Source organism: Leptosomus discolor, chromosome 1 (genome assembly GCF_034619465.1).
Source record: "Leptosomus discolor isolate bLepDis1 chromosome 1, bLepDis1.hap2, whole genome shotgun sequence".
NCBI lineage: Eukaryota > Metazoa > Chordata > Aves > Leptosomiformes > Leptosomidae > Leptosomus > Leptosomus discolor.
The window spans coordinates 162,895,837-162,910,141 of NC_141391.1; the positions used below are offsets into that span (position 1 = coordinate 162,895,837).

Sequence of the window (14,305 nt, forward strand, 5' to 3'; positions counted from 1 at the left end):
AGTTATTTTTCACAAGAAGTACTCGGCTTTCACAGCAGTTTCTGTCTGTCGTTAATAAGTCTCTTTGAAAATTATTATTTCTCTCCAGAGATGTTGATAGATGTAACTTTTTTTTAAAATTCCTGCTTTATATGTAAGGAAGAAGTGGTAGAAGCCATACTTACTCAGAATGATAAAGGAAGTCCATAACAGAGCAAAACTTAGAACCTAGATACTCTGACTGACAGTCTTCTGCTATAGCCATTAAATCATTCCTTTTCCCTTGTAAGATTTTCTGACAATTGTGCTATAAAACGATATCATAGCAATGGGGTTGGAGATGTACATATGTTGCTAAGAAACTACATGCTCTCTTCTGGACCAGCCACTGTGATAAAGTGGCTCTCTTAAGTTGCTGTGTATGGAAAAGGGCCACTTTAGGTGATGTGCATTTTGCTCCACCGATTTCTGACCTGCAATGCTTGCCTTTGCAGATGGAACATGAGGATTTTGTAATGGAGGGGCATGGCAAGACTCCACCTCCTGGTGAAGAAAACAAACAGTGAGTCACACGTTTATTTAAAAAGGGCCTTACCATAGTAATGGTGTGAAGCACTCTTGTTTAAATGTACTGGGAGCATTGGTTGTTCGTTTGGTGCTCACCCTTGTGGTTCCTTCAATATCTATATATAATAGTGGATGGTGGCTGGAAAAAAAAAAAAAAAAAGAAGCAGGATGTTGACTTGCCGTAGATTTAAAAGCAGAGAAATATGCATTGCAATTTCAGAAGGTAAATCAGACGTTGAAAAGGAATAATAATTCTGGAAGTTTGGCACTGAGGTAGTAAGTTTGTACATGAAGTTTTTATGCAGCTCTTCTTCACTGAAATAATGTGAAATATGATAGAACCAGGGCCTTCCTTTTGGTATGCGTATGGTAGGTCAGTCCTCTTTGAAATACAAGCCTTACTTCTTTAGAATACGTTTTAATAAAGGAACAGAAATTGTATACAAAATGCTCTTTCAAGGATGAACAATTTAAGATACTGCTATGCTGTGCTTTAGGGAAAGAATCTTGATCGGAGAAGATGACAGATTTCCATTAGCAAAAGTCTTTTTCATATGACTTCAAGCTGAAATCTAGTGATGGTTGTGGTTTTTTTCCTGGGTTTTTGTTCAGATGGGAAGAACAGAGTCTTGTCCTAGAAGTATTGCAGTGATGGTTGTCTTCCATATTCTTTTCTTTAGTTAATGCAATGAGAATTCAATTTTGATATCATAATTATTTTTTTTCCTGACCTGCCTTTTGGAGCAAGTGACAAGATGGAAATCCACAGCGTAGAGCTCTTTTCTTTTTTTTTTTTTTTTTTTTTTTCTTACTATGCCTAATTGGATGTCTTATGAGAAGGAGGAAGTTCTGTTCTCATTGATGAGCAGTACACTTGTTGCAGAAAGGCTGGGGTTTGATTTGGGGTGAAGGTCTTCCTTGCCTTCTAGGTAAGCTAGCGACTCTAAGTCCACTGCCTCTGAGACAGTGAGAAATTGTTTCTGAGGTAGCCAAGATGAGTTCAGGGTAGTTCTAGTGCTGAACATGCACATTCTTTCCATCATGGAAGTGAGCCAGACTTCTCAAAGTTAATTGCTGCTATTTCTTTCTATTCAGACTGCCCAACTTACTGTGGTACCAAGAGATACAAAGCTTGTTGAAGTAGAAACTTTCAGAAAGTTCCAGAAGAAAAATCAGTGCAGAAATAAAAAGTAGGAGTTAGATTTCTGCTCTTCTGAATTGTTTCTTTAGATATGTAGTAGTGTAACAAAACGGGTTACTGTAGTGAATAGTACGAGGGATGTTGTACTGGATTTATCCTAGCCTTGTGTTTGCTGTCTTATTTTAGGTGCAAGTGGAAGCTAGAATTACTTTACAGTTGACCTGATTTCTAATTAGAGCTTTTCAAGCGCCTTACAACACTGTATCTCTCTCTTCTCCAAAACTGTGATTATTAGAAAGAGAATATGAGATTAGTGATAGGCAGGATTTTTATTTTTTTAACTAATACATTTGTGTTCAAGTGGCATCTGGGATCTTGTCGTACAGATCCTGCCCTAAGGAGTATCAATCCTAATAATGTTGTTAATAATATTTTGATAAAAGTCTAAAGGTGCAATTTTAGTAATGCAGCTAAGAGATGAAGATACTTGTTTCGTGCAACTGCAGCTGGCAAAATTCTATTGTGGGTATTGCTCCTAAATTTAAATCAATCGATTTAATCTTTTCCGACCCACAATCTCAAATTTTCAACTACTTAACAAAATTATCCGCCTTGGTAGAGCTTACCTCTTGTAAGGTAAGCTTACTGCTCTAAGTGATGTTGATCTGGCATCTGATATAAACAAATTATAATCATGCTAAGGATCAGTAATTTGTATTCCTAAGTGACTCCAAAAAGCTGCACTGATTTCAAATGTTTTGCTGTAGATCTCAAAAGAAAAAAAATCTGAAATTGCCTCTTCGTGTTATTACTTACTTGCATTAGGGATTAGTTGGACATGCTGGAGTGGGTCTAATGAAGGGCAACACAGAAGGACTGGAGCATCTGATACAGAGGAGAAGCTGAGGGTGCTGGGACTGTTTTTAGCCTTGAGATAAGAAGACTTGGGGGAGGATCTTATCCATGTATATAGACACCTGATGAGGGGACTAAGGAAGACTGAGCCAAAGGCTTCACAGTGGTGCCTAGTGAAGAGTTAAGAGGCTATGGGCATAAACTGAAATACAGGAAACTCCACTCAAACATGAGGGGAAAAAAACTTTTTTTTAAAATTTTTTTTACTGCGGAATGTGGTCAGACCTTTGGAACAGGTTGCCCAGAAAAGTTGTGCCTTCTTCATCCTTTAAAAAATTCAAAACCCAGCTGGATGCAACCCTGAGCAGCTTGCTGTAGTTAACCGTACTTTGAGCAAAGTGGTGGGATTGACAATCTCTGACATCCCTTCCATCTTCTGTGATTCTGTGTACCTGTGTTTACTGTTGTCCTCCAAGTTGGTTTCAAATAAAATTGGAGCTTGTTATTGACAAGTGGATTATAAGTTTGAATGTAGTGTCAGATGTTCACTACAGAAATAGCTGCAGTAGCTGAAGATGCTTCCTTCCCTTTCCAGCTGTTCATCAGACTTCCTGGATTTTAGTGGCTCTTCAGCTATACAGATGGGATTTTTTTTTTTTGAGTGCTTCTAATTTTCTTTCCTTAAAAGTTGGCCATGTTAATTTAATTGCCTTTCATAGGCAGCCTGATCTGCGTGACTCTTGAGATTGTTGAGGAAGTAAGCATTCAGAAGGTAATGGTTTCAGCAACTGACCTGCAAGGCAGCTAACTTACACCAGAGTGCTGGAGCAGTTTACAAGTGTTAAATCGCTGGGCTTGCCTAGGAGGTTCTTAATATTTAACTGCATTCAAGGGGACTCAAAGTTTGAGTGGCCACGAAAGAACAGAAATAAAAAGATACTTCTGAGAGACTTCCAGTGGAAGCAGTAGTTCTTACCTAGCCTCAGTTGCATGTGAAATTTCCTTTGCTGAAGCACAGCTTCATAATAGATTAGAAGGAGCCAGCATCCATGGATGACTTCTGGCACTCTGATTCTGAAGTGCAACAGAGTATTTCAACGCAGTTTGACTCAGGGATAGAAACTTGGCATTGCATGAGTACCTTCTAGTATTAAAAAAAAAAAACACCAAACCCTGCTTCAGTCTTTCAAACCTTTCTTTTGCTGTACCGAACAGTTCTTTTGGGCAGACTTACTGTACTAAAGTTGCAGCATTTAAACATTTTTTTGATTGAACTGTAGATGATACCTGAGAACTGCTGTTTGCTGGTATCTGTCAGCTTTGTGGGAATTACTCTGTTAGACTGTATACGAGGTCTTTAGGATCTTCAACTGATCATTTACGGCATGAATGCAATTTATTTCAATTGAAGCTAATTATGAAGAAGAGAAGTTAACCATTCAAAATCCTTAGTACAAGTGAAATATGGAATGGGCATACTTGTCTTAAGTCCTGTGAAAGATTTGCAGTTTATACATGGTGCCTGTGTCACAAAACTGTCGTGGTTGTGCAGCAGTGAGGACTGCCGCTTACTTTGAAACCTACACTTCAAAAGAAGCAAGTCTGCCTGGACTGCTGGAGCTGATAATGGCCATCTTGGACCATGCTTCTACTCTGGCAGAGGACCAATGGACTCCTTGAGAAATTGTTACTTCTCAGTTTTTAAGGACTCTGTAAATTCCTCCCTCTTCTCAGCTCTCTGGTACAACTTGTTTGTTACACTTGGCTGTATAATTTTGTTATGTGGCTAGTATGTTTGGTAAGAAATCCCTTTCCCTCCCTCCCAAAGGAAGAGTTTTGAGAAAGATCAGAATCATTATGTTCAGTGGAAGGTGGACATTTTGTTAGAGGTGTTCTTTCATATTTTCATCCATTATGAAGAGGTTGACCTGAATTGCTATGCTTAAGCAGTAAATATTATCTCCCCCCAAAATACTTACATTTTACATGGAGTAGCTTCTTGCTGCCTTACCAGTTGTAATAGGACTTTTACTTTTTCACTGCTAGAGCAAAGATTAACAGGCAACTTTGATCCAGAAACATCTTTCCAAAACGGTCAAACTTCTGTTGATAAGCAGAGACCAGCTTCTCTTTGTACTTTTTTTGGCGGTAGGAAAAGAAATTCTATTCAAGTCCTTAAATTGTGGTTGTGGCCCTAGTTCTAGCGGTTTTAATTAGCAGCTCTGCCTGTGCTAATAAATTATGCCATGCTGTCACCACTGGAAACTTATGCACCTTGATCAATTAGTGAAAGTGATTGAGTAATGAAAAACTACTCCTTTTTATAAGAAAAATGTATACGTTTTACTATTCGTGACTGACGCATGGAGAAGTCTGACAGTAGCTATTCAGACAAAAAGTGAGCCAAGTTCATACTTGTATTTACTAGCAAGGTAAGCCAAGCTGTTACTGCTGTCTGAAGTATCTCAGCTGGCTATTCCCCACCTGCTGTTTTGTAGTAATGGGAGAGAAGTGTCTTCAACTGCCTTGGCAATTTGTAGATCTGGAAGTGATTCATATTCTAAGAAAGATAGCAAAACAAGATCATTTCCATAATTTACAAAGTGTCATTGGTTAGCCCTGCTGGATGGCCTTTTCCCTGGCTTGCAAGAGTTTTTAATGAGACCCTCCAAAATTGCAGTAATGCCAGGAAGAGATTGCAACCAGTGAGGATCACAAAATTGTTTTAAACTTGGTAATGTTCTCTTACATTATTCTTTGACATTTCATCAGGAATAGTCAATGTCTTCCTGGATTTGTGTGACAGTACAATTAAAAGAAAGCAGTAGCTAAAATGGTCTAAGCTGGAAGCAAGAATCATAGACTAATAAAATAATTTAAGTTGGAAAGCACTTCTGAAAATCGTCTTGTCCAATCCCATGCTCAAAGGAGGGCCAGATTTGAAGGTTAGATCTAACTTCTAAGTTGTATCAGGCTTCTCAGGATTATTCTAGAGCCTTTCTGGTCAATCTGTTGCAATGTTGATCACCCTCATGGTGAAGACAATTTCCTAACGTTCACTAAGAACTTCCCTTGTTGCAATTTACGTTCATAGCCTTTCTCTTCCAGTGTGCGTGTCTGAAAGTCTGGCTCAGGCCTCATTAAAACTTACTTCTGTGTTTGCTTACACAGCAGAATTATACACACACACACAGAGAGTTTAGTTTTGTCATTTTAAAACTAAGCGAAACAAGCTCTATTAGCCTTTCCTTGTATTTCAAACTAAGGAGCCAGTTAATAGGCCAGTCTTCCCTAGTCTGCAGCAGCTTGCCAGAATTGGGTGCACCGGTAAATATCACTGCCACAGTGGCATAAAACTACTGATCTTACTCTTTGATAGTGTTGCTGAAAACTGTAAAATGGCTACAGTGGTATATCCTGAAGATGTCTGCTTTGGTCGATGAGAATGCCAGCCATTATTATGAAGTACTACAGTATTCATTTGAAGGGTTTCTTCAATGTTAAAATCCCGTGAAGGACCCTAGCCGTAGCTTCTGTCTCTGTAGCATAAAGTGCTGTTTTTACCAAATTTAAAGTAAACAGCTAGCTAAATGCTTGCGTAATGGGGGTTTTGCTTGATGTTTAGGGACATTCCATATTACAGAAGGTATTGAGATTTGTCTTGAGTACCATTGCACTTTTTTACATTACTGACAGGACCAACCCAAGCAGAAGTTGGGTTTTGGGGTGTTTGGGAGGTTTTTTTGGAAGATTCATGCTGGGATTTTCCATGTATCCTCCAAATTCAGATTATCAACTCAGATTTTTGGGGTACCTAAATTTGATGATCACCTCAAATTCTGTTGAAATTCATGGCAAGTTATGTCTTTCCTCAAAAACATCAACAATTACACTCACAGTAAAGGCTTAGCTGATTTTTTTTGTTGCTGATTGTTCTATGTGGGTGTAGAATAAGTAGCTCATTAGAGGAATGTCCATAAACACTGAGGTCCTCTGTCCAACATCCTAACAAGCCACCACAGATGTGCTATGTCTGTAGTGGCCAAACCAGACACTTGTGTCATAGGGTATTATGGTTCTGTTGGCGTGTCAGAATATGCTTCAGTCCCAGTCAGTGATAATTCAGGTCTGAGTATGAGAGTCCTAACTTGGAAATTTTTTGTTTCTTTTATGTCCTTGGACATTTGAAAGGAGAGTGTGAGACCATTAGGCTAAAACTTAAGATGAAAACTGGTCCAACTAACATTTAAGGAATACTTCTGTCCACCTTCATATTGTAGAAATCTTTTACTTCCTGCAGTGGAGTGAGTGGCAGGACAAGTTTGCATTTGAAGGCAGCTCTACCTGTGTATACAAGGGGGCCCTGAGGCATAGAGAAGAGAATTGCCCTTTGTTGTGCAATTGAGTGGGTTGAAATGGATGAGACATCAGTGAGTTCTGTATCTGTAGAGGCAGCTGTGTTCTAGCCATAAGACTGGTAAGTCAATAACGTTGAAAAAGCAGGCTTGTACCTTTTACAATACAGTACTTCTGAACAATGTAATGAAAATACGCAGAATTTATACCGGTTTTATACGATTTACCAGTTTAATGTTATACTTAAATCTTTTGAAATTTTTATACTTAAAATTAGAGGTATTACCCCCAGGAAAACTCTAGTCTGAGCATTCTAAGCAAAAATAATTTAAAATTAGGCATTCACTTCTGCAAGTTAGTCTTGAAGATTCCCCATTTCACCTCCTCAGTGATTTTTTTTTTTCCCCTTTCAAACCATAATTAGGAGGTAGCAAAGCATATAGCACTGCATGTTTTATTTTGTCACGAACAGATACAGGCTTTCCATGTACCTCAGCTAACCTACACCAGTAGTGTACTGTTATTTTGAAAGTATTTTCTCAATATGGGGAAAACCAGAAGCCAGATGACTGTTGAGGAGGAAAAAAAAAAAGCTATGAGAGTTCACACAGAAAAAAGTAAACTTTGGAAGTTAAGTTTGCACTTACTATTCCAATGTATTTAACCTACACTGCTGCTGGATATTGAAAGAGTAAAAGATTTGTGAACAGTGTACGTTCTAAGCGTGAATAGTTTGGCGTTCCTTTTCACTAGGATTTTATAGTGCTTTCTTCCAGATGTCTTGTGGTAAGAACAGGCTACTTTGTTTGGCTTCTCCCCCACCTCAAGATCTGTCTTTGTCCTGCGTAGGAAGTGCACAAAGCCTGCTTCTGAATTTGCAGTCTGATCAAGAGACTTCTTTACATTTGTTGTCTTTCCAAAACAAGAGAAAAGTGCATTTTCCATTCCAGCTTACTTGATTTATAAATACGATACTGCAAAATACCCAAGTAGGTAGTGTCACATGTTATCCTTGATACCATTGGTTTCTCTAGTTATTACAGTTAGTAGTAATTCAGATTGCTAGCAAAAAGGAGAGTATTATCTTAACGAGCTTGTTGTACTTCGAAGGGGAGAGCGTTCACATACTGATCAAATTCCTAAAATCCCAGAGTCTCTTTATCTCAGACACTGCCACCCCCTCCACCCCCTGTCCTCCAGTCCCTCTCCAGGAAGCAGACTATCTGCTGGACACACCTCACGTTCATTGTCCAATGTTGTGGTTTAACCCCAGCTGGCAACTAAGCACCACGCAGCCACTCGCTCACACCCCACCCCACCACACGTCTCAGTGGGACGGGAAGGAGAATTGGAAAGAAAGAAAAAGTAAAACTCGTGGGTTAAGAACTATTTAATAATTGAAATAGAATAAAATATTATTATAATAGTAATGGAAAGGAAGATAACAAAAAGAGTGAAATTAAACCCAAGACAGACAAGTGACACACAATGCAATTGCTCACCACCCGCTGACCGATGCTCAGCTAGTCCCTGGGCAGTGATCTGCTGCTCCCGGCCAGCTCCCCTCAGTTTATATACTGGACATGATGTCATATGGAATATTCCTTTGGCCAGTTTGGGTCAGCTGTCCTGCCTGCGTCCCCTCACAACTTCTTGTGCTCCTCCAGCCTTCTCACTGGCAGAGCATGAAAAGCTGAAAAATCCTTGACTTAGTGTAAACACTGCTTAGCAACAACTAAAAACATCGGCGTGCTATCAGCTTTATTCTCATCCTAAATCCAAAACATGACACGATACCAGCTACTAGGAGGAAAATTAGCTCTCTCCCAGCTGAAACCAGGACGTCTAAGTTAAAGTCCTTTTTTAGGTCTGATTGATCAGTGGCTGTTCTCCCTCCTCCCAAGTTGCCGCTTCCTCAGGAGCTGCCTGAGGTAACTGCCCTCTGATGTATCGTTTAAGTATGGATGGCTGGACATTGCTCTCTTTTTAGCATTTCGTTGCTATTCAGATGGCAGCTGTTGGGTGACATCTTACATGGGAGTGAGATAACAGACTTAACAACTGCAAGCAAAATCATTTAAGGGCTGTGAATAATTTTGAGCTCTGTGTAAGTCAGTGTTTTGTTTATATTCTTAATGCAAAAATATGTTTTAATTTAGACAAATTTCTGTGGTATCTGCACCAAGTTAGTGCCATGCATTTTGATTTGCTAAGGATTCACTTTTTGGACTGTTAGCGCAAGTCAGTGGCATCATACGTGTGTATGAATTACAGTTCTAAAACTTTTTTTCCCTTTTGCATCCTATTTAAGTTGCTTGGTGCTTTTTTCCCTGCTTCATTCTCTCCAAAGAATAAATACATTCATCAGGTCATTGGTGTTTTCTGTGTGTGCACCCAGATGAATGGCGGAATCTTCCTTTCAAGGAGATGAAGAGGGGAGGGGAAAAAATATCTAGCAGTTGTATGTTATATTAGAGTTTGTGCTCTCATGTTGTTTCCTGTGTCCAGAACATAGAAATTTTGGTGACTATCCACTATGGCTTAGAGATACCAGAGGTTAAAGGATGAAAGAGGTAAATGGTCTTAAAGTCCAAGAACTTGGTTCTAAGTTGCAGATCCCATCTAGACCCAGCAGGGAGTTACCATTACTGGTTAAAGAAAGGGAGGGAAGGAAGAAAGCAAGCTTTTTATTCCATGTAGAAGATATGACTTACTTTGTACGACTAAAAATACTGTGCTCTGTGGTCAACATGGTATGAATTAGAAACTTGTTTACAGAGATATTTTGGAGCTCTTAAGCTGTGTTGCTCCTCTGGCATGCTGTGATCTGGAGAGCTGGTAAGATTTCTTTCAGTCTTACCTAAATCAGTGGAATTTGCTGAACTCTTTGCCCTTCATTAAAGTTGATTGTATTTGGGGGTCATATTGTTCTTAGGTTAGTGCATGCATTTGAATATTTGTGAAGCTACAGCTCATAGCGTTTTCTGCATGGATAGCTAGCTGTTCCGTTCCTGACATTTCAAACTGAAAGGCTGTACATGAAGGCAAATTGCTTAGGGAAGATGTTCAAGTCACTTGGAAAGATCAATTTACAGTTTTTTGCAGCAATAAATAGTGCTTTTATTAGAAAAATGAGTCAAATTAGGGAAATCTTCAGTAATCCACTGAATATGCATTCCTTTTGTATTCTGCTTTTACTTTGGTTTCTTTTTGGGTTGGTTTTTTTGTTGTTGTTGGTTTTTTTTTTTTAATTTAACTTAGCATATTATGGTTCCTTTAATGAGAACAAAGGAAAATGGGTTGGTGCCAGCTCCAACCAAGATGCCAGAAATTCCTTTGCTCAGAGGTTTCCGGGCCAGTGATTGAACTCTCCATACTAAAACTAAAGGCAAGTTAGAACAATTTGTAGAGAGGTACTGGTCTGTCTCACCATAAAAAAAAATAAAACAAACAAAAAAAAATTAAAAATTTTTAAATGCATTATAGCCTCCTTTTAGGTGGAGAGGGGAAAAAAATGAGTAGAATAGCTTCCAGTCAAAAAAACTTCCTTGTCTTTTGTGAGACCTCCCATAAATATTTGTAAGAAGTCTGCTTTGCATGAGCAGACTAAACCAAAGTGAGTAGAGGATATGGAATTTCAGTAGAAGCATGTTTAAAGGCTATATATGTATATATAAGAAGGGGTCCTGTTGTGGTAAAGTGGTTATAGACATGAAAGATAAGTTTTTCATTAAATATTCCAACCTGGTCAGATGAAAATGCTTGCTGCTATTTTTAAAAACCGTTTAAAGCTTGAAGGCCTAAACAGGAGGAAGGAAGGATTTACCCGATGAGGTTATTACTCCTTTTGAAATGCATAATGACAGCTATAGTTGATGGAAGGTCAGTGCAATCAATCATCAAACTGGCATGGTAATTCACATGCTGTAAATAACAATTAGTAAGCAACTGCTTGGTTTATATATGAGTGGAGTGATACCCCATACCATTTCCCTAAAAATCTATTTATTTGAAAGAAGTATTATCTTTTCACTGGCGTAGCTAGAATTGCATAAAACAGGCAAACTTTTACTATTTCATTGACATTTTGGCAGTTTACAGGATTGTAGAAACTGAAGAGGGAGACCTGTTAGGATAGGATTACAGTTTCCAAAATCAGGAAGCTTCTGAGGATGACAGTAAGGAGCAGGTTAACCAAATTCTAAGAATTTGCACAATTTCCCTCGCATGTTGTGTTACTGGATGGTACTCATTTAATTTCCACGGATATGGGTATAAAAACTCAATTCAGCACTTAGAGGGGGTCTTGATTGAATGGAAGATGTTTGGAGTCAATTCTTTCAGTTCCTAAAGTAGTTTGTCTCATGCAATTGCTTTCCATGTCTGTATCTTTCCCAAGTAAGTTTGGAGTCTCTTGTCCAGTTTTGGTCAAGTGAGGCAAAGGAGTAAGAAATTTATAATATAGTTGTAGTTACCAGTATGTTAAACTTCAGTAATTGCCTGGAGGAGAGACCAAAATTAATTGCCCCACTAAAAGGAGGGTTTCAGGACAAACTGAAGTATTATCTCTTCTGGTTATGTTTGTTAATAGCTAATCATCATGTGTGTTTTGGGATTAGCTGCAGCATATGCTGGTTTTTGCCCAGGTACTGAAAGAGGTGGAAAAAAAAATATGGGAAGAGCATAGGGCTCAATACACTGGCAGAGCCTTGGCATCAAAGGAGAACTGGCTGTGCAGGAAGCTGGGATTAGTGCGGTAAAGTAGAGGTTCGGTGATGTGTGACAGAGATTCATAGGAAATGAGCTTTCAGTTCCGTTGTTCATAGAAGAACTTTGTTAAAAGGCAGCTAGAAAGCTTCATCTTTCTCCAGTTTGGAAAGGGCATTTGAGGAGATGGAAGAAGTGGAGGCATAGTGATGTATTATTTATAGGCTGAGCAGCTAGGGGAACTATTGAGGCAGTTTGAGGAAAAATTAAGTGGAAAAGTGGGTATTTGCAAAGTTAGAATGAAGTTTTCCTTCTGACTCGTTATCTTCCTGTAAGCACTTCATTGATGTATAGGATCAGAACTTTGTCTTGGCCCTGAAGTTATGCATAGTCGTTAAACTTCATACCCCGGTGAAGTTTTCAGGCCTTGTAGCCTTTCTTTTGTCCCTGGCAAGATAGGAATGAGATCTGAGCTTTAGTATGGCTCCAAAGCACTGTTGCAATATACGTTTTGAATAATAATGATGGGATGCTCCATTTCTAAAATGTGTTGATAGGTGCCTTTGTGTAAGGGATGCAAAAACCGTTGTAAGCTTTTTCTGAAACCGAGCAAGTTTTTCCTTTGTCGGATGCTTTTTGTCATGGTACTTTTCTCTGAAGAAAGACTTTACGTTATACATTTGGTTACTCTAGTTAAAAACCCCTGCCAGCTGTTTTCACAGTTCTGCAGCATAAAATGTCTCTTTTTTCGCTAAATGTGAAGGGCGGGGGGGAGGGGGGGGGGGGCGGGGCGGGAAACCCCGAAACAAACCCTAATTTTCCTTAGGAATGAGTATTTTGTCCTTGCAGGATGCTTGAACGTTTTAAAGTTTTACACTCCTGCAGGAGAGGTCATCTTTCTTGCACGATGGCTTTTGTGCAATTGCTGTGAAGACTTTAAAAAAATAGTACGTTGGTACAGCCAGATTTACCTGTTGTCTTTGCTTTTCAGACTGCATTCAGCATCCCTGTCCGTTCAGAGAAAATAACTTAAAAGTGATCTGAACTATCCCTTATCCAAGGCTGAGATGCCTGTCAGGTTCCTAGATGTTACCAAGTCTAGAAAGCAAGGTGCTCTGAACTCCTGGTTTTAACATTAATGTTTCTAATTGTTCTCTTGAAATGAATCATATGGCAGTTGTTAGAGCACACAAGGAATAGTTAAGACTCTTAATTCTGTTCCTTAATTTAAGGAGTTCTCTGCTTGCCTTTTGTTACTAGAAATTGTGCAACTGTGTAACCTAGGCTTCGCGTACATGTCCCCATCCTAAGAGTTATGCTTTTAACTTAATCTCAGGAAGGACAAAAGGACGTTTCTGATCCCTGTTAACTTGAAGAGGTGTGCTTGCTAGGAGTGTAATCCAGGTCGGCGGGCCAACTCGTTGACTGGTGAGGGATCTGGGGAGGAATCCATCTCCAACTGTTTTGTATCTGTTACTGCACCCCCCACCCCCACCCCCCCTCTAGGTTTGGGGAAGGGAGGTCTGCAGAAATCTTTAACTGGTGAGCTGCAGTAGGATAGAGGGCATGTAGGCTTCAGCTCACTTTGGCAAAAAAGTCTGCCTTTTTGCCTCTTATACTTGAGGAATCAAATTCTTCACCAGCAGGAGAAAGGACAGTTGGTGAGAAGGCATTCATGCTATGAGAAACTTGTTAATATTTGAGGTTTTTGCTGAGGAATTGTGTCAGGAGGAACTGAATTGACTTTTTCACTTTCATAGTATCAGCTATGAAGAACTTTCTAGGGGAAAAAGTAAGTCTTAAGTTTATTGCCACATATGTATGGGCAATGTAGAGAGCCCAGTGGGTGGAGTTAAGTGTTGTAGGATAGCGAGGGCGCAGCCTTCAAAATAAGATATGGCATCAAACTGTAGGACTTTGAGCCCAAACAAAATGCCAGCTCATGAGACAGGGAGTTTTGCATAAGGACTGGATGAACTCAAATCCTTTTAAAATTGAGTAAAAATCTAGAGATCAGACAGGCCAGGTCTCCTTTTTTGAGATGACCGCTGGAGGGTACAGTTGATACCTCTGTTCATCTAGTGGATGCTGCAGCATGCCTGTGTACATAATGTAATGTTGAAGCCTAATTTATTGATTCTTATCAAAAGGCCATCAGAAAGGATGAGCTGTTACTAGAACCACAATGCAGCTTAATGTGAATTAAAAAAAAAACCCCACTCCTCCTGTCTCAGCTGAGAACCCACGACTTGTAAGCATGTCTCTTAACGGGTGCCCGTGTGTGTGTCTGTGTCTGCTCATACAGGGGACTGTCCTCACAGGAGCACTGTGAGGCTTCATTAAAGTTTTTAAAGTGCTTTATGATCCTCAGATGGAGGGTGCTTAGAAATGAAGTGTTTGTAATCAGATAAGTTAGTAGCGCATAACAAGGATATAACCTATTAACGCTAGCTATTACAGTGCTGTTAGCATCAGAAAGCGTAGTGCTTAGGTTTTAAAGTGCAATTGCCCTTTGAAAAGGGATGTGCAGGCTTTGTATATGCTGTGTATTTTTATGCTCTAATACATTGCTTTCTGAAATACTGTGCTGTTGCTTCTTCCACAATTTTGGTTGGGGAAACGCTGCATTAAAAAAACTATCACAACAACAAAACAAACTCCAAACAAACCAACCAAAAAAAAAAAAAAAAAGGAAACAAA

At 39.3% G+C, this 14,305-nt stretch overlaps 1 protein-coding gene across 1 annotated transcript in view; it reads left to right on the plus strand.

Annotated features, from left to right (window-relative positions):
- Positions 1-473: 473 nt before the first annotated feature.
- Positions 474-14,305, plus strand: part of TNRC6B (trinucleotide repeat containing adaptor 6B) — a 97,039-nt gene continuing 83,207 nt past the window's right edge. Inside the window, exon 1 of the mRNA XM_086479834.1 lies at positions 474-541. Within this exon, the coding sequence (XP_086335960.1) occupies positions 474-541 (68 nt within the window). The remainder of the gene's footprint in view (positions 542-14,305) is intronic.